Genomic DNA, 20,082 nt, shown 5'->3' with positions numbered 1-20,082 from the left:
ACTTACCCATGTGCAACAAGTTCAATACCATCTGGGTGGTAGTTGACCGGTTCACCAAGATGGCACACTTCATTCCTCTCACCGGTCTTCCGTCAGCTTCCAAGTTGGCTCAAGTATTCATACAAGAGATCTTCCGACTCCACGGTCTTCCTGAAGAAATTATCTCAGATCGAGGAGTTCAATTCACAGCCAAATTCTGGCGAAGTTTATGTCAAGTCCTCCAAGTCAAGCTAAAGTTTTCCACGGCTTACCATCCTCAGACCAATGGTCAAACCGAGAGGGTGAATCAGGACTTGGAGGCCTTCCTCCGCATCTATGTGTCCTCCTCTCAAGATGACTGGGTTCAATTACTTCCCTGGGCCGAGTTCTGTCATAACAACCAGTATCATTCTTCATCTGCTTCAACACCATTCTTCACTAACTTTGGATTCCACCCTAAAGTTCCTGAGTTCCAACCGCTTCCAGCAACTTCTGTTCCCGCAGTGGATATCACCTTGCATCAGTTTGCCAATATCTGGAAGAGCGTACGATCAGCTCTGCTCAAGGCATCGTTCAGGTACAAGAAGTTTACGGATAAGAAGCGTCGAGCAGTTCCTGCTCTCAAGGTGGGTGATCGGGTATGGTTATCCACGAAGAATTTGAGGTTAAGAGTTCCCAGTATGAAGTTTGCACCTCGTTATATCGGTCCTTTCAAGATTGAACAAGTCATCAATCCTGTTGCTTACAGACTCCAGTTGCCTCCCTTCTTAAAAATACCCAGGACATTCCATGTTTCCCTGTTGAAACCGCTGATCTTGAATCGGTTTCATTCCTCACTTCCTCCAACTCCGAAAGTCCAAACTCAACGAGGCGTTGAGTATGAAGTGGCCAAGATCCTGGACTCATGTCACCGTTACGGTCAACTACAGTATCTTATTGACTGGAAGGGTTACGGCCCTGAGGAACGTTCATGGACCAATGCTTCTGATGTCCATGCTCCTGCCTTGGTCCGGAGATTCCATTCCAAGTTTCCTCAAAAGCCAAAGAAGTGTCCTGGGGCCACTCCTAAAGGGGGGGGTGCTGTCACGATCCGGGTATCTGGACGCCATTTCTTACCCATCAGATGCCTCCTAAGGCTGGCTCAGCGCTCCAGGACCGGATCCCATCTGTTATCCTAATGTTCACATTCCTGCATCCTCTCCTGTCTCTCTGAGACGCTGTCACAGTAACGCCTTATTACATCTGGCATGGCGTCTCCCGCGGCCTCCGCCGCCGTCCCTGAGCTTCTGCATGCAGAGTGTCAGAGTGGCGATTACGTCAGCCGCGGCCTCCGCTGTGTCCGCGTGGTTGGATGTGCACTTGTCAGCCTGGCGTCTCCTGTCTCCAGTGGCCGGCGCCGCCATTACTGTTTTCATTACCACATGGATTACAAACCAAACTTCCCTCCAAGTGTCTGCATGGGCGCAGCCATCTTGGATTCTGTCAGCTGATCATTTCCTCCAATCTGTTGTCAGTATTGTTAATCTGCATAATTGCCTAGCCAATCCCTTCCTTGCTGCAGGTATAAATACACTGTGCCTGAGCAAGGAAGGCGTCAGTGCTTTGGTTGTCAAACCTAGTTCCTGTTTGTCTCTCTCCTGTGATTGTCTTCCAGGTTCCAGCTCCTGTCTCAAGACTTCCACCATAGAGACCCGCACCAGCATTCCACCTGCGGTGTAGCCTGACTCTCCAATCCATTGTGGATTCATCTGTTTCCAGCTACAACATTACCTGCTTCCAGCTCAGCTTCCAGCAGAGTACAGCTTCCCTTAAAGGGCCGGTGTCCTTTCTACACTTTACCACTCTCCACCGGTATTATTATTTCTCCGCTCTCAAGTTCTACATTTCAGTTCATATTTCATCGCTCCCAAGTTCATTTATTATTTAACTGGTTCCAGCCAGTATCCACTCCGTGCTAACAACAGTCTGGTTCCAGCCAGTATCCACAGCAGCTGTTTTATCTTCAGCAACCCAGCTTTTCCTGGAACACCAGCTGGCACAATCCTGGGTTATCTCCATTGCTACAGTCGGGCCTGGTAAGGACTTTCCATCTAGAAGATCATAAGAACTATCTCACACTACCAGTGCCCTGTGGCTCCTGCCATCCTGTAGTACCCAGGAACTGTATTTATTCTTTGCTGACTTTTACGTTTTCTTTTACTGCTGCTGTGTTGCGGAGTTGTCATAATAAACATCATTGACTTTTATCCAAGTTGTCGTGGTCACGCCTTCGGGCAGTTATTATTCATGTTACTTACATGTCCAGGGGTCTGATACAACCTCCCAGGTTCCGGTACATCTCAGCCCCTACAACTGAGGCTGCCTCCCGTCAGCTCAGGCCCTCAGTTGTGACACCGAAATGATGATTCTTCTTCAAAGAAAAGGCGTCTTAATTATCCCTTACTTGGACGATCTCCTGATAAGGGCAAGGTCCAGAGAACAGTTGGAGGTCGGAGTAGCACTATCTCAAGTAGTTCTACGACAGCACGGGTGGATTCTAAATATTCCAAAATCGCAGCTGTCTCCGACGACACGTCTGCTGTTCCTAGGGATGATTCTGGACACAGTCCAGAAAAAGGTGTTTCTCCCGGGAGGAGAAAGCCAGGGAGTTATCCGAGCTAGTCAGGAACCTCCTAAAACCAGGAAAAGTGTCAGTGCATCTTTGCACAAGGGTCCTGGGAAAAATGGTGGCTTCTTACGAAGCGATTCCATTCGGCAGATTTCACGCAAGAACTTTTCAGTGGGATCTGCTGGGAAAATGGTCCGGATCGCATCTTCAGATGCATCAGCGGATAACCCTGTCTCCAAGGACAAGGGTGTCTCTTCTGTGGTGGCTGCAGAGTGCTCATCTACTAAAGGGCCACAGATTCGGCATTCAGGACTGGGTCCTGGTGACCACGGATGCCAGCCTGAAAGGCTGGGGAGCAGTCACACAAGGAAAAAATTTCCAGGGAGTGTGATCAAGTCTGGAGACTTCTCTCCACATAAATATACTGGAGCTAAGAGCAATTTACAATGCTCTAAGCTTAGCAAGACCTCTGCTTCAAGGTCAGCCGGTATTGATCCAGTGGGACAACATCACGGCAGTCGCCCACGTAAACAGACAGGGCGGCACAAGAAGCAGGAGGACAATGGCAGAAACTGCAAGGATTCTTCGCTGGGCGGAAAATCATGTGATAGCACTGTCAGCAGTGTTCATTCCGGGAGTGGACAACTGGGAAGCAGACTTCCTCAGCACGACCTCCACCCGGGAGAGTGGGGACTTCATCGGGAAGTCTTCCACATGATTGTGAACCGTTGGGAAAGACCAAAGGTGGACATGATGGCGTCCCGCCTGAACAAAAAACTGGACAGGTATTGCGCCAGGTCAAGAGACCCTCAGGCAATAGCTGTGGACGTTCTGGTAACACCGTGGGTGTACCAGTCGGTGTATGTGTTCCCTCCTCTGCTTCTCATACCTAAGGTACTGAGAATTATAAGACGTAGAGGAGTAAGAACTATACTCGTGGCTCCGGATTGGCCAAGAAGGACTTGGTACCCGGAACTTCAAGAGATGCTCACAGAGGACTCATGGCCTCTGCCGCTAAGAAGGGACTTGCTTCAGCAAGTACCATGTCTGTTCCAAGACTTACCGCGGCTGCGTTTGACGGCATGGCGGTTGAACGCCGGATCCTAAGGGAAAAAGGCATTCCGGAAGAGGTCATTCCTGCCCTGATCAAAGCCAGGAAGGAGGTGACCGCACAACATTATCACCACATGTGGCGAAAATATGTTGCGTGGTGTAAGGCCAGAAAGGCCCCACGAAGAAATTTCAACTCGGTCGATTCCTGCATTTCCTGCAAACAGGAGTGTCTATGGGCCTCAAATTGGGGTCCATTAAGGTTCAAATTTCGGCCCTGTCGATTTTCTTCCAGAAAGAATTGGCTTCAGTTCCTGAAATCCAGAAGTTTGTCAAGGGAGTACTGCATATACAACCCCCTTTTGTGCCTCCAGTGGCACTGTGGGATCTCAACGTAGTTCTGGGATTCCTCAAATCACATTGGTTTAAACCGCTCAAATCTGTGGATTTGAAATATCTCACATGGAAAGTGACCATGATGTTGGCCCTGGCCTCGGCCAGGCGAGTGTCAGAATTGGCGGCTTTGTCTCACAAAAGCCCATATCTGATTGTCCATTCGGACAGGGCAGAGCTGCGGACTCGTCCCCAGTTTCTCCCTAAGGTGGTGTCAGCGTTTCACCTGAACCAGCTTATTGTGGTACCTGCGGCTACTAGGGACTTGGAGGACTCCAAGTTGCTAGATGTTGTCAGGGCCCTGAAAATATAGGTTTCCAGGACGGCTGGAGTCAGGAAAACTGACTTGCTGTTATCCTGTATGCACCCAACAAACTGGGTGCTCTTGCTTCTAAGCAGACGATTGCTAGTTGGATGTGTAGTACAATTCAGCTTGCACATTCTGTGGCAGGCCTGCCACAGCCAAAATATGTAAATGCCCATTCCACAAGGAAGGTGGGCTCATCTTGGGCGGCTGCCCGAGGGGTCTCGGCTTTACAACTTTGCCGAGCTGCTACTTGGTCAGGGGCACACCCTGGCTGAGGAGGACCTGGAGTTCTCTCACTCGGTGCTGCAGAGTCATCCGCACTCTCCCGCCCGTTTGGGAGCTTTGGTATAATCCCCATGGTCCTGACGGAGTCCCCAGCATCCACTTAGGACGTCAGAGAAAATAAGAATTTACTTACCGATAATTCTATTTCTCGTAGTCCGTAGTGGATGCTGGGCGCCCATCCCAAGTGCGGATTGTCTGCAATACTTGTACATAGTTATTGTTACAAAAATCGGGTTATTATTGTTGTGAGCCATCTTTTCAGAGGCTCCGCTGTTATCATGCTGTTAACTGGGTTCAGATCACAGGTTGTACAGTGTGATTGGTGTGGCTGGTATGAGTCTTACCCGGGATTCAAAATCCTTCCTTATTGTGTACGCTCGTCCGGGCACAGTATCTTAACTGAGGCTTGGAGAAGGGTCATAGGGGGAGGAGCCAGTGCACACCACCTGATCCTAAAGCTTTTACTTTTGTGCCCTGTCTCCTGCGGAGCCGCTATTCCCCATGGTCCTGACGGAGTCCCCAGCATCCACTACGGACTACGAGAAATAGAATTATCGGTAAGTAAATTCTTATTTTTACCATCACTTATTATATGAGTAAATGTACATTGGCCTAACCATACTGGAAATATGTATGGGACATAGCTAATCCTCTGCTCTTCCGCAGAAAGAAATCTCACAGAAGGACTGGCTCATACAGCAGCTGCAAGGGAAACTGGATGAGGCACACCGAAAGCTCTCTGAGGCCACCTACCAAAAGGTATGGGTATCATATCGTATGATGACTTATCTCAGGTGTGATAAAACCATCATTCATTACAGTCTTTGCTTATGGGTCACAGCTTGTTCATTATACACAGCTGTTATTTTCTCTTCATGGTAACTCTGCTATGCTTACAGTATGAGATCTTTATGGTAATATAGAAACATCACTACTTTCTTGATCCTCACTCATGAACAAAATATATAAAGAATAAATGGCGCTAGTTATATATGAACAGGTATTTCCTTATTGGCTTGTATGTAGGACCACCAAGACGAAGGAATGATAAATCCCAGAATACATCATACTAATGACAAAAACTCTATTTATGGAATTAATTAAATAAATAATTTGGGGCGGCAATGCAAAGCCCTACACATCACAGCCGAATCTTCACTTGCGGCTGAGTGGGTGTGATGGGGCGGCAATGGGGCGTTTGCATGTAGGATGAGTGTTTTGTGGTTGTGTTGTAGCTGGGTGTTGCAGGCCAAAAATGATCGGAATTGGTGAGTCAGGGATTTTTAACATATAGGATTTTGCCAATCCTCCGATAAAACACTGATCATTGGAGTCCACCGATCATCGGATCAGTATCAAGGAAATGCCGGGAAGATGTATGGTCCGCATAAGAGTTTTATTTTCACTCTGATGTTTTTACTGGAGAAATCAAGCTGCAAACTGCTCAATAACCCCTCAGCCCCATGATCTGTGTATACAGATTTTAACAAGTTCAGTTTCTCTTCTCATCAATCCATGCCGGTAGTCAGCCTGAAAACCAAGCTTGTGGAGACTGTAACTATGGGGTGATATAAAAACCACAGGAGGTCCTGTAAATGCAGCCAGAAGTCATGTTAATGTGTCCTTGTTATCGCCTTGGGGCTAGCCATGAATGCTCATTTTGTAGAATCACAAGGTGGATCAGACTTTTACTACTCCCTGGTTCTCTGTTTCCTGGCTAATTGCCCATCAGATGTGCATATGGTGGGGATATATAGGCTGCTATAAATGTGTAATCAGCAGATGGTGCTTTCAAAAACAAGTGATGAATAATTCATTCTTGTTTGTATATTTCACAAAACTCATGATCAACTCGTCTCCCATCAAATGTTCCATTCTCATTAGGCTCTAGGGAAAGCTGTGCTGAAATATTTCACAACAATTACCTAGGAATCCATCTACAGATAAGAGGACACTGGACCTTATTCAGCTTCATTAGCAGTTTTGCCAAGATTGCAAAACTGCTAATGAAAAATGTGCATGCTGGGGGCCACCCAGCACAGGGCAAGGCCACCCCGCATGCAAATGCCCGGCAACGATGCGATCGTAATTCAATTTCGATCACATCGCTGAATTGTGGATGTCTCTGCAGCCTGGCTACGAAGGCAGACGCAGTGCTGCCATTTTTCAGAGCGGCCGCAGCGGCCGTGTGTGACATTGTGCAGAGGCACCAAACCCGCCTCCGTTTCCCACAGCACATTTGCACAACGCAGAGTTGATGCCCCCGCAATGCCCGCCACTGTCAATCATGTTGCAGTCGCATCCTTCCAGGATACGACCACATTATGACAGCCCACGCATGTGCATTGCCACCGATGTGAGTGCGCATTACAGCACGGGGTCGGGAGAATGCGAACGCAATGCATCTCCGACCCGAGCTGAATAAGGCCCATTATTTCTTATTGTACACCACATGATTACTGGCAATGAGCAGCCAAATGTTCATATTAATACAGAATCCATTTCTTTACTTTTTCACCATTCTAATAAATCTTATGTAAAGTTATAATAAATCTACTTTTAGTATTAAAAGGGAACTAAACCTGCTGAAAAAAACATACCCAGTATTTAGTAAGGAGTAAATAAGAATGTTCTCCCTTGGCACTCACTTGTGAGTGTATCCCAATAGTTCAGTTCATAACACGTTTCGTGAAATACAGTTCACTTTGATGGTACTAAAGAGGGGATAGATATATTGCCAGCTTAATTGTTAATAGTATTACTTGTGTAATGAATCTTCATAAGTCTCAAAGTCAGTATCGTAATAGATAGTCTTTCAGAGTGATAAATACTTTTACATGTAAAACACAATATAATATACAAATAACCAGGACCATAACTAGGTGTGGGCGGATGGTGCCTCACACACAGCGCATTTATGCTGTGGCCGCACCATCCGCATCCACCCCGATTGGCAACCGCCAGCTGCAGCGCTGCCTTCTATAACAGTATCGTGGTGCCCGGCTCTTCTGCTGGACGCAGAGCTGCTAATGTACATTATAGCCAGCATCGCTGCTCGGTCTCCCCGTGTGCTCCGCCCCGCTCCTTCCCTCTCGTGCAGCAGCGTGCCTGCACCAGCCGCGCAAGGGATGCTGGGAGCCGGGCAGGGGATGCCAGGAGATGAGCAGGGGATGTCGAGAGCCGGGAGGATGGAGTGGCGGCAGCTCCAGCAGCAGTAGCTCTGATTCCATAGTGTACCGCAGCTACAGCCATCACCAGCACAGGGACATCAACCTGCCGCCGGTATGGCTGCCTGCACTCCCTCCACCATCACATAGGTACCCGTGTGTGTGTCTCTCCTCCCCTTCTCTCCTCTCTCCCCCTCCCACCACTCACTCTCTCTCTCTCTCTCTACATGCCACCTTTCTTTCTCTCTCCCTCCCAACCCTATCTCTCTCTCCCTCCCTTCCTCTCTCTCTTGTGACTCTACCTGGCGTAATGTGTAAAAGGGAACTCTACCTGCCGTAATGTGTAAAAGGGGACTCTACCTGCCGTAATGTGTAAAAGGGGACTCTACCTGCCGTAATGTGTAAAAGGGAGCTCTACCTGTTGTAATGTGTAAAAGAGGACTCAACCTGGCGTAATGTGTAAAAGAGGACTCTACCTGGCGTAATGTGTGATAGAGGCTTTACCTGGAGTAACGTGTAAAATGGGGCTCTACCTGGAGTAATGTGTATAAGGGAGCTCTGCCTGTCGTAATGTGTGATAGGGGCTCTACCTGCCGTAATGTGTAAAAGGGGGACTCTACCTGCCGTAATGTGTAAAAGGGGGACTCTACCTGCCATAATGTGTAACATGGGTCTCTACCTGTCGTAATGTATAAAAGAGGACTCTACCTGGCGTAATGTGTGATAGAGGCTCTACCTGGAGTAACGTGTAAAATGGGGCTCTACCTGGCATAATGTGTGACAGGGGCTCTACGTGGCGTAATGTGTGACAGGGGCTCTACGTGGCGTAATGTGTGACAGGGGCTCTATCTGGCGTAATGTGCGACAGGGGCTGTACCTGGCGTAATGTGCGACAGGGGCTCTACCTGGCGTAATGTGCGACAGGGGCTCTACCTGGTGTAATGTGCGTAAGTGGCGCTACTTTGTGACGTAATTTGAATAATGGAGAATACTGTGCAGCATAATATGAATTAAAATTATTTTGTGGCCACGCCACTTTCCCATGAAGCCACACCCCGATATTTTTGACATGCGCCTACTTTAAATAAGGGAAGGGGAGTGCCGATGCTGATTCTTGCACACAGCGCTAAAATGTCTAGTTACGGTACTGCAAATAACAGACAAGAACGGACAATTACAGGTGGCGATTGACTCAAATAGGAACCGTGTCTGTGACAGCAGTCTCCAAGGAGGGAGCAATAACAGCCTCTCCGTATGGTTCGGACCATTTTGTTTTTTACCCCACCCCCCGCTTTAGATGTGGAGGCTGTAATCTGTCTCTCTCTGTTTCCCCGGTGACAGCTGTGACATCAGACCCCCTCCCCCACTCCCCCGCTGCAGTTTGCTGGTCCACTCCGGTCTGGCATTCACATGAATTCTGGAGATGACGTCATCGTAAAACGCAGACACTATGGGGGTCATTCTGAACCGTTCGCATGCAGCGGTTCTTCGCTGCGGTGCGAACGGGTCTGAACTGCGCATGCGCGGTGTTGACCGGCGACGGACGTCGCCAGGCAATGGAGCGCCCAGCGGGAAAAAAAAGACGCAGCGCTGGACGGAAGAAGATTGACAGCAGAAAGGCGTTCCGGGGCGGATACTCACCGTTGGAGGCCGTTTTTGGGGAGTGGTAAGAAGAACCAGGCGTGTCCAGGCGAATGGAGGGCGGATGTCTGACGTCAGGACCGGGACCTTCATCGCTGGATCCGTCGCACAGGGTAAGTAGCTGCAGGGCTGGTCTTGTTTTGCAGGAAACTTTTTAAGCATAGCAGGGCTGCACAAGCGATTGCAGCCCTGCTATGCTAAAATACACTCCCCCATAGGTGGGGATTAGTTGATCGCAGCAGCAGCAAAAAGTTGCTGGCTGCGATCAACTCGGAATGACCCCCCATGTGCAGTGTGAAAGGTGCCGACCCAGGTCAGCGCCGCAGTGGGAACGAGATAAATCCCGGGTCTGACCTGGCTTGGAACTTTCGTGTTCCAAATCCCAGGTCAGACCCGGTATTTTGGCAGAAAAGTGGAAAAATTAGTGTGGAATGTTGTGAATTGCAAATGTACAAAACACGCAAAAAAGACCTGCAACAGATCATTACTGTGAAGATAATGGGGCAGATGTATTAGCCTGGAGAAGGCATAAGGAAGTGATAAACCAGTGATAAGTGCAAGGTGATAAAGGCATCAGCCAATCAGCTCCAATATGTAAATTGACAGTTATGAGCTGATTGGCTGGTGCATTATCACCTTTCACTTATCACTGCTTTATCACTTCTTTATGCCTTCTCCAGGCTTAATACATCTGCCCCAATGTGACATGTTGGAGACGTTCTTTATTAAGCCACAAGTCCTATCCAATGACTTTATGAAAATCAGCAATTCCTTGCACACAGCCTAGCAAGGGACAAAGAAAGCCTATGCAACTTTACTTAAATGAATTGCACCCTAGTTAATTTCTATATGTGTTGGCTCCTTTTTTTATAGACCGATATCCAGAAAGAGTTAGACCACAGGAAGGTTCTACTACAGCAGTTCATGAGCAGAGAGGATGACAAGGTAGAAATAGTGTTTCCTGCTTGTGCCTTGCTGACCGTTATAGAAATCTGGGGTCTGATGAGACAACCTGGCAGAGCGGTCACACAGCGGCCGGTACAGTCATTAGCACACTACTCTCCGATACATACAGCTTTCATGTAACATCCAGTACATATTTTATACTGGTACTTATACTGGTACTTGTCTGTCACTCAACACAAGCTACTTGCAAATGAGAATTATATTCATGAGTTTACCCAGCATTATGCTATACATATAAATGTTGGGCACCAGGGAATACTCAAGTTGTGCATTATGTTACTGATATTACCTGCTGGGTGGCTATTTCTTACCCAGTATATAAGTGCAGCTGTCTGCCAGCATTGCACCTGTACAGCGCTCCCTTTTCCAGGGCCCTGCTGTGCTTGCACTCACCAGACCCTACAAATAGTCCATAAGTAGCCCACCTAATAACAGTGCAATCAGCAGCGGGCAGTAAAACATTTCAGTAGAATTGAATATACCTTCCCCCCGCCCTCATTCAAAAGATCATTACTAAGAAAAAAAAAAGTATTTAACCTGTTATTGCAGATCTCCAGGTTTCAATAGGCCCAACATACTGGGATTTGTAGTTCTACAGCAGCTGCACAGCTACAGGTTGGCCAAATTGATGTCTGATACTGCTGAGGAGACAAAATGTATTTTAAGACAGGTTTTTAGCCCATACTTATCTGCTTGTTTCCCACTACCAGCCCTAGCACAGCTGCAATGTAATCTTCTGCTAATTATTCTACAGCAGCCCTGTAATTAGAGATCGCCATAGATAGAGTGGGGGCGATTCAATTGTTTTAAACACTACCCCCCCCCCCCCCCCCCCCTAATCTGCCATCTAAAGTGTGTGGAGAGGCGATATTTAATTGTTCTTTTTTATCACACCGAAAAAGTGCCGTTTGGGCGCCCAAATAGGTCACTTTTACCACATTTCCACATTTCAGCTCACCAGCACAGGGGCCTGTGAGCGTGTGTTTCCCCGCAGCTCATCAGGCCTGAACGGAGCAGCAACTGAATTACTCAGTTGGGCGCCATCTAGTGCTGGATGCAGGGAAACAATTGCATCCTCCCTATAGAGAGTGAAAATGTTGCAGGAAGCACATGTAATAATCAATACTGTGAATGAATGAATCAATCAATCGATAAACAGAAATTTATATTACAACATGAAGGCTGATATGTTATACCCCTTTGACACCCCTTTCAGAGAGAAAATGAAATTACCGGGTGAAGCAGTTACACCCGGTAATTTCATGAACCACGCAGGTCCGTTTTCTGTGTGAAAGGGTCAATCCGTGTTGTAATTCCCGGGACTTCGACCCTGGAATTTACCAGGGTCGGAGACACTGGGATTATGACACAGGTTGACCCTTTCACACAGACAAAATACCCGTGTTGATCTGCAAATTACTGGGTCGAAATTCTCGACCAGGTAATTTGCATGTCTGTGTGAAAGGGGGGTCAGACAGGCCCCGGCAAAACTACCCGGCACTGAAATGTCGGGAAATTGCCGGGACTTTCAGACATTTTTGTCTGAAAGGGGTATGACACCAACCAGCATATAACACTGGTTATTGCACATGAACGAGCGTAACCCGTGTTGCTGGTTGGTGTAAAAGGGCCGAGTTGTAATAATCCAGGGCAAGTGACCTGGTATTCCAACTCGGGTATCTTGCAGGGTTGAACACAGGTTCAACCCAGCAAGCTGTGCTGTGTAAACGGAAGCCGGGTCAATGCGACCCGGCTCCCGTTCACAGTGTATGGAAGGGCGGGGCTTAAAGATCATGTGATCTCCAAGCACCGCCCCCACCGCATCACCGGCAACATCACCAACCCGCCAATTTGCCGGGTTGGTGACTGCAGTGTTAAAGGGGGCTGACGCGGGTCTCAGCCTGGTAGCACCCGTGTCAGACTCCCAGCGTATTTAGTGTAAAAGGGGTATCACATATACAAAGTGATGTTTTTCTTATATTGATATTCTTGATATTGTTCCTTTAACATATTGTAGTGATGTTTACAGGTCAGCAGTTACATCAGTCATCCTGCTCAGACTAATGGCTTCTCACTATCAACTGTTAAAGGTCCACCGCGAGAACCTGTACCACAGAGGACGGTGGGTAAAAGAGCAGCTCTAATACACTTCTATTAAGGTCTGTCTACTAGATGGATAGACAGTATCTGCATGCTGCATTACAATGCACTGGTGTGCCTAGATCAGGGGTGGGCAATTATTTGCTGGGCGGAGCTTCTGTGGGCACACACCAATATTTTGTATTTAGTTTCAACATAGATTTGTTGTTGCTTGATTTTTATATTGGAGCCACAGCTAACCAATCAGGTGCCAAGGCCTTTATACTAATAAACCAGTGACTGGTGGTTGTCCTTTTAAATAGTTTGATAACAACTACATTTATATAGATATATGGTGTGTGTGTGTGTGTGTGTGTGTGTGTGTGTGTGTGTGTGTGTGTGTGTGTGTGTGTGTGTGTGTATATGTATGTATGTATATGTGTGTGTGTGTGTGTGTGTGTGTGTGTATATATATATATATATATATATATATATATATATATATAGTTAGATATCTATATATATCTATACATATCTCTCTCTCTCTCTCTCTCTCTCTCTATATATATATATATATATATATATATATAGTTATATATATATATAGTTATAGATATCTATATATATATATATGTATATATAATAAATATATATTTTTTATTATTATTATTTTTTGTACATCATTTTAAAAAAGATCTACACTTTAATTGAGACTAACCCTTTACATATATCCTCTTTCTGTTGCTGGTCAGGCTAATGATCTGCAGTTGGTTCGTGATGCTCTGCGCAGTCTAAGAAACAGCTTTAGTGGGCATGACCCTCAACACCACACTATAGACAGCCTGGAACAGGGCATTGCCAGTTTGATGGACAGGCTGCATGCTATTGAGAACCAGAGGAGGCAAGACAGGAAGGTAAGCATCTCATGCTATTTTCTATTGGGAGCGCTCACATGCGTTCGGCAGTTAACGGTTATAAACAAAACAGTGACATTTTATATATATAAGTCCCATGACGAAACGCGTTGGGCGTGACCAGCAGGACTTGTGACGTGGATCCACTGCCTAGACGAGCGGCGTGTGAGGTCCGTGTATTGTCCGTGCGGCTGGATATCCAGAGCGGCTTGTCGGTATTCCTGAAGCAACGTTATTCATCGGTGTATGCCATCCGGAGGCTACACGAGTTGTCTACATTGCGCTGGTTACCTCCTACTTTCAATGTATGTGAGCGAATACTTTTTCAGTAAAGCACTTTTGATTATTACACTCACCATTGCGCCCTCCATTGTTTTCTCTTTTACATGTGCTGAGGAGTACAGGTTTACTCCTGGAGGAGGACTGCAGCAATAATACATTGGGACATATATATCTTACAGACTGTCTTGTTTCAATGCGCAATTATATATTTTTTCATATATATATAATATACGATTGCACTACTGTATTTGTCAAGATAGATTGGCTGTGGCATGCATGTACATGACAAAAGAGGGTATCTCTGGGCAAGATTACCAGCCCTGTTGTGGCTCTCACGTCCAGTCCTGGAATGCCCTCTTCTGCCAGGTACTACCTGATGTATGTTCAGGGGCCTGGGTGTGCGGGATGCTGTGACCATGGTAGACCATAGAAAAACACAAGATCAGGTGTAGTGAGCCCTTCGTGGTACCCGGGTCCCTCCCCTGTCATTGGCACTCTGTATATAATCTGCATATATTACTAGTAGTCCTTTCCATTCCAGACTCATCTATATTTATTAATCATTTGCACCTATTTTCTTATATAGACAAGAGGAAGGATGTCTGGAAATAAAGAATTAAATGAATACAGAGACTCCTGGCCTCCCAACTCTAGTAAGTATAATATGAGTGCATTATTGCAAAAATGGTCTTTTTACATCCAAATGATAAGTGCAAACAAAATGAAAACTGTTTAATGTTTTTTTGATAAAATGCAGACTGAAACCCTACCTATCCACTTATTTGTTATAGATCAGTATAATGTGTGTGTACCACCTAGTGGATGTTAGTTATAAGTGCAGCCTCTTCCTGCATATTTTTCATGTAATTATTTATTTATTTCCAGCTATTTTATGACACACACACATATTCCACAGCACTTTACACAGTTTATGTGGCAATTTTCCTCAGTCCCTGCCCCAGTGGAGCTTACAATCTATATTCCCTACAACATGTACATGCACACACATTCACGCTAGGGTTTATATTTGTTGGGAGTCAATTAATCTACCACTATATGTATTTTTGGAGTGTGGGAGTAAACCGAGTACCTGGAGGAGACCCATGCAAGTATGTGGAGAATATACAAACTCCACACAGTTAGGGCCAAGAGTGGGAATTTAACCCATGACCTCAATGCTATAAGGCAGTAATGCTAACCATTACACCGTCCATGCTCCATAAATTATAATTTCAAAATTATAATATGAATACATATTATATGAATATTTTCCCATCCGGTGTAACACATATCCTCACATATTTTCTCTTTCTTCACTTTCACATGCTCCTGACCCAGGCCAACATCACTGTGTGACCACAGCCCACCAGGAACCTTTGCAATCTGGTGGACCTTTATGTAGGCTGACCATACTAGCCCTTTAAACTGGGACACTCATGAATTACACAGGTTCTGTGGCTGGCTGACTTCAAGCCTGTATGTCACCTGGTTTTAATCAGCCACAGAACCTGTGTAATTCATGAGTGTCCCAGTTTAAAGGGCTAGCATGGTCAGCCTACTTTATGCAATAGGTAGCACCTGTCTTTGTGTATCAATGCCTATTTCCCTATAGATTGTAAACTTGCGAGCAGCGCCTTCCTACCTCTATGGCTGTCTGTTATTACCCAGTTTTGTGTTATCACTGTTGTAAAGTGATCAATGGAATTTGCTGTGCTATATATGAAACTGTTAATAAATAAATAAAAATGATAGTTACACACATAAATATGAAAAGTGTTTACTCACATTACTGTACTGTAATTTCTAACAGAGCTGAAACATTAGAAGGAGTTCTGGAACGGTACATTGGTATATAAGATGTCATGGTACGTATCTGTCGGTGATAGTGCTGTAATCCAGCCTGTTGTGTTTATTTGCAGAAATGCCGCACTCACAAAGTGCCCCTGTGATGGGAAACAGTAACTCCTGCACCAAAGTGCTATACTTCACTGATCGCTCGCTAACACCCTTTATGGTCAATATACCAAAGAGGTAAGACTCCTGTACTAGCCCTGACTATTGTCATGTTTACATACGGTTTCCAGACATCCATATATTCCTGGAACAGTCCCGGTGTTGGGAATTCCGTCCGCAGTAAGTTGTCCCCTGTCACAACAACAAGCCATACTGTCTGGTAGGGACTGACCTGCTCTGTAAAGGAATATGGCAGTTGTACTGTATGTATGGGTACACTATGTATACTATAATGATGATTAGTAAATACCAATGGGACAATTTCCTTAGCTGTGTCTAAGGGGTTTTAAAGAAGCAATGTTCAAAAATGAAATCCCGTGTTATGTGCAGGTGCTAATTTCTGATTGTGACGCTATGTTTCAGTATCTGCTAACCTTCTCTGTACATGGGCCCTCATTCCGAGTTGTTCGCTCGGTATTTTTCATCGCATCGCAGTGAAAATCCGCTTAGTACGCATGCGCAATGTTCGCACTGCGACTGCGCCAAGTAACTTTACTATGAAGAAAGTATTTTTACTCACGGCTTTTTCTTCGCTCCGGCGATCGTAATGTGATTGACAGGAAATGGGTGTTACTGGGCGGAAACACGGCGTTTCAGGGGCGTGTGGCTGAAAACGCTACCGTTTCCGGAAAAAACGCAGGAGTGGCCGGAGAAACGGTGGGAGTGCCTGGGCGAACGCTGGGTGTGTTTGTGACGTCAACCAGGAACGACAAGCACTGAAATGATCGCACAGGCAGAGTAAGTCTGGAGCTACTCTGAAACTGCTAAGTAGTTAGTAATCGCATTATTGCGAATACATCGGTCGCAATTTTAAGAAGCTAAGATTCACTCCCAGTAGGCGGCGGCTTAGCGTGTGTAACTCTGCTAAATTCGCCTTGCGACCGATCAACTCGGAATGAGGGCCATGGCTTTCACATCACATTGACACTACTGTAGGTACAGCATTGGTAATAGTTCTCCTTTAGTCAAGGTGTTCCTGTCTCTACAAGGTACTGGGTGCAGCACTGGCTCTAGTTCTCCTTTAGTCAAGATGTTCCTGTCTCTACAAGGCACTGGGTGCAGCACTGGCTCTAGTTCTCCTTTAGTCAAGGTGTTCTTGTCCCTACAGGGCACTGGGTGCAGCAATGGCTCTAGTTCTCCTTTAGTCAAGGTGTTCCTGTCCCTACAGGGCACTGGGTGCAGCATTGGCTCTAGTTCTCCTTTAGTCAAGGTGTTCCTGTCCCTACAGGGCACTGGGTGCAGCACTGGCTCTAATTCTCCTTTAGTCAAGGTGTTCCTGTCTCTACAAGGTACTGGGTGCAGCAATGGCCCTAGTTCTCCTTTAGTCAAGGTGTTCCTGTCTCTACAAGGCACTGGGTGCAGCACTGGCTCTAATTCTCCTTTAGTTAAGGTGTTTCTGTCTCTACAGGGCACTGAATACAGCACTGGCAATAGTTCTCCTTTAGTTAAGGTGTTTCTGTCCAACAGGGCACTGGGTGCAGCACTGGCTCTAGTTCTCCTTTAGTCAAGGTGTTCCTGTCCCTACAGGGCACTGGGTGCAGCAATGGCTCTAGTTCTCCTTTAGTCAAGGTGTTCCTGTCCCTACAGGGCACTGGGTGCAACACTGGCTCTAGTTCTCCTTTAGTCAAGGTGTTCCTGTCCATACAGGGCACTGGGTGCAACACTGGCCCTAGTTCTCCTTTAGTCAAGGTGTTCCTGTCCATACAAGGCACTGGGTGCAGCACTGGCTCTAGTTCTCCTTTAGTTAAGGTGTTTCTGTCTCTACAGGGCACTGAATACAGCACTGGCAATAGTTCTCCTTTAGTTAAGGTGTTTCTGTCCAACAGGGCACTGGGTGCAGCACTGACTCTAGTTCTCTTTAGTCATGACATTCCTGGAGCTGATTCAGACCTGGACGCTGCTGCGGCAATGTTCGCAGGCTGAAGCCCGGTGAAGTGTGCACACGCGCTACAGCCGCACTGCACGTGCGCACACAGTGACATGCGACGGCATCTCACTTGTGCGATCGCCTCTGCCTGATTGACAGGCAGAGGCGTTCGCGGGGCAGGAGGGGGCGTAACAGCGGCTTTAAAGGGGCATCAACACGGCGTTGGGGGGGGGGGGGGCGCGGTCTGGAGAACGCAGACGTGTCCAGACTGTTTGCAGGGGGGGGGGGGGCACGACCTGAAACATGCTGGGTAGCCGCCTGCCTTTGCAGCTAGGCTGCGTAGGCAGAGGACTACTCGACATGTGCAAAAGCATGTCTGCAGCTGGAAGGGCTGAATCCGGCATGCGGGGGCGGACTTGCCCTGTGCTGGGCATCCCCCCTCATGTCTAATTTTATCTTTTTTTGCACATCTATGATCAGGTCTGAATTACCCCCCCTTGTCCCTACATGCACTGGCACTAGTTCTCCTTTAGTTGTGGTGTTCCTTTCCCTAAAGGGCAGCTGCACTTCCAAAATATCTTGCCTTAAAATCATTATTCTGGTTATTACAACTTATGTAAATAACTATTGATACTGGGGGTCGATTTACTAAAGCTTCTAAAAATGAAAAGTGGTGTTGCCAATAGCAACCATTCAGAACCTATTATTTCTCTTTTGCATTCTAATAGATATAATCTAATTGGGTGCTGTGAGCAACCCCTCCACTTGTCTGTTTGGAAGATTTAGTAAATCTACCCCTGGGAATAGACCATAACATGCATACATAAAATGCTGAAGCTCATTGTTGCTGCCATTTGACAGGGTATTAAAGGCTAAAGGTGCGTACACGCGGTGAGATGCTGCCTAATGGCCGATATTGACTAGAAACTGCCCAGAGGCATGAACCTCCGATCTGGTCAGTATCGACCTACCTGCACACACTATATTTCCTTGCGATGCCGATCCCACGGGACCGCGCATCAGTATCGCAAGTGTGTACACACGGGGGGTATTTCCGAGTTGATCGCAGCAGCAAATTTGTTAGCAGTTGGGCAAAACCATGGCCCTCATTCCGAGTTGTTCACTCGCTAGCTGCTTTTAGCAGCATTGCACATGCTAGGCCGCCGCCCTCTGGGAGTGTATCTTAGCTTAGCAGAATTGCGAACGAAAGATTAGCAAAATTGCTACTAAATAATTATTTGCAGTTTCTGAGTAGCTCCGGACCTACTCACAGATTGCGATCAGCTCAGTCCGTTTAGTTCCTGGTTTGACGTCACAAACGCCCAGCGTCCGGCCAGCCACTCCTCCGTTTCTCCAGACACTCCCGCGTTTTTCCCTGACACGCCTGCGTTTTTTAGCACACTCCCGGAAAACGCTCAGTTACCACCCAGAAACGCCCCTTTTCTGTCAATCATTCACCGAACAGCAGAGCGACTGAAAATCGTCGTTCGAACACCAGCAAATCTACTAAGTTTTTAGTAAAATAACTTAGCGCATGAAGGGTACCATGCGCATTTAGCAGCAAATCGCAGCATAGCGAAAATCGGCAACGAGCAAACAACTCGGAATGACCACACTTGTGCACTGCAGGGGGGGCAGATATAACATTTGCAGAGAGAGTTAGATTTGGGTGGGTTATATTGTTTCTGTGCAGGGTAAATACTGGCTGCTTTATTTTTACACTGCAATTTAGATTTCAGTTTGAACACACCCCACCCAAATCTAACTCTCTCTGCACATGTTATATCTGCCCCCCCTGCAGTGAAAATGGTTTTGCCCAACTGCTAACAAATTTGCTGCTGCGATGAACTCGGAATTACCCCCACGGTGCGATTTGTGCTAACTTTTCTTAAGATTTTGACTATATAGTCAAAATTGTAAGCACAAATTGCACCGTGTGTACGCACCTTTAGGCTGGGTACACATTTGGTCGATGAATCGGCGCCCAGACTGTCTGCCGACCAATCTAACAATCGGTAAGGTTTATGCACAAACGATCTTGTGCATACACACTTACCAGTCATCAACCCTTTATGTCTGGCCGGCCAGTAGACCCATTTGCAGGTTCTGGGGGAGGGCTGAATTGTGGTATTGCCTAAGCCCTGGGTGTTATAGTTTAGCATTTTATTTTTCCAAAAAGAAAATATTCACTTTCAAATGGAGTTAGTCTTTAAGACTCTTATTTCGGTGTTGTCTTTCATTTAGAAGTTGTTGCCATCGCTGTATACCTGTATACAGGCCATGTCAGTTGCCGTAAGTCATGCATTGTCCAATGTCCTTATTGCAGTATTGAGTGAGACTGAAAATGGAAATGACAAAAGGATAACAATCATTTATCACAGATGTCTTATTGTTACTATGTCTGCAGGTTAGGAGAGGTTACACTGAGAGATTTCAAGATAGCCATTGACAGAGAAGGAAACCACAGATACCACTTTAAGTCCCTGGATCCAGAATTCGGAACAGTGAAAGAAGAGGTAGGTAACCCGAGA

At 46.5% G+C, this 20,082-nt stretch overlaps 1 protein-coding gene and 1 long non-coding RNA gene across 6 annotated transcripts in view; one reads left to right on the top strand and one right to left on the bottom strand.

Annotated features, from left to right (window-relative positions):
- Positions 1–20,082, bottom strand: part of LOC134966476 (uncharacterized) — a 209,114-nt gene that overhangs the window by 141,638 nt on the left and 47,394 nt on the right. Inside the window, exon 2 of one of the 2 annotated variants that reach the window (XR_010188656.1) lies at positions 10,934–11,037. This is a non-coding gene — a long non-coding RNA (uncharacterized LOC134966476). Of the gene's footprint in view, positions 1–10,933; positions 11,138–20,082 lie in introns of those variants that run through there. The other variant, XR_010188655.1, reaches the window with a different exon arrangement.
- Positions 1–20,082, top strand: part of DIXDC1 (DIX domain containing 1) — a 360,729-nt gene that overhangs the window by 335,006 nt on the left and 5,641 nt on the right. For 3 of the 4 annotated variants that reach the window (XM_063943242.1, XM_063943241.1, XM_063943244.1), the window contains 7 exons: positions 5,289–5,381; positions 10,304–10,375; positions 12,426–12,518; positions 13,228–13,389; positions 14,258–14,324; positions 15,591–15,702; positions 19,959–20,067. In XM_063943242.1, coding sequence (XP_063799312.1) covers positions 5,289–5,381; positions 10,304–10,375; positions 12,426–12,518; positions 13,228–13,389; positions 14,258–14,324; positions 15,591–15,702; positions 19,959–20,067 — 708 coding nt within the window. The remainder of the gene's footprint in view (positions 1–5,288; positions 5,382–10,303; positions 10,376–12,425; positions 12,519–13,227; positions 13,390–14,257; positions 14,325–15,590; positions 15,703–19,958; positions 20,068–20,082) is intronic. The other variant, XM_063943243.1, reaches the window with a different exon arrangement.

This window comes from Pseudophryne corroboree, chromosome 10 (genome assembly GCF_028390025.1).
Source record: "Pseudophryne corroboree isolate aPseCor3 chromosome 10, aPseCor3.hap2, whole genome shotgun sequence".
Taxonomy (NCBI): domain Eukaryota; kingdom Metazoa; phylum Chordata; class Amphibia; order Anura; family Myobatrachidae; genus Pseudophryne; species Pseudophryne corroboree.
Note: the sequence above shows the minus strand (reverse complement) of the source record. Positions and strands in the feature narration are given on the sequence as shown.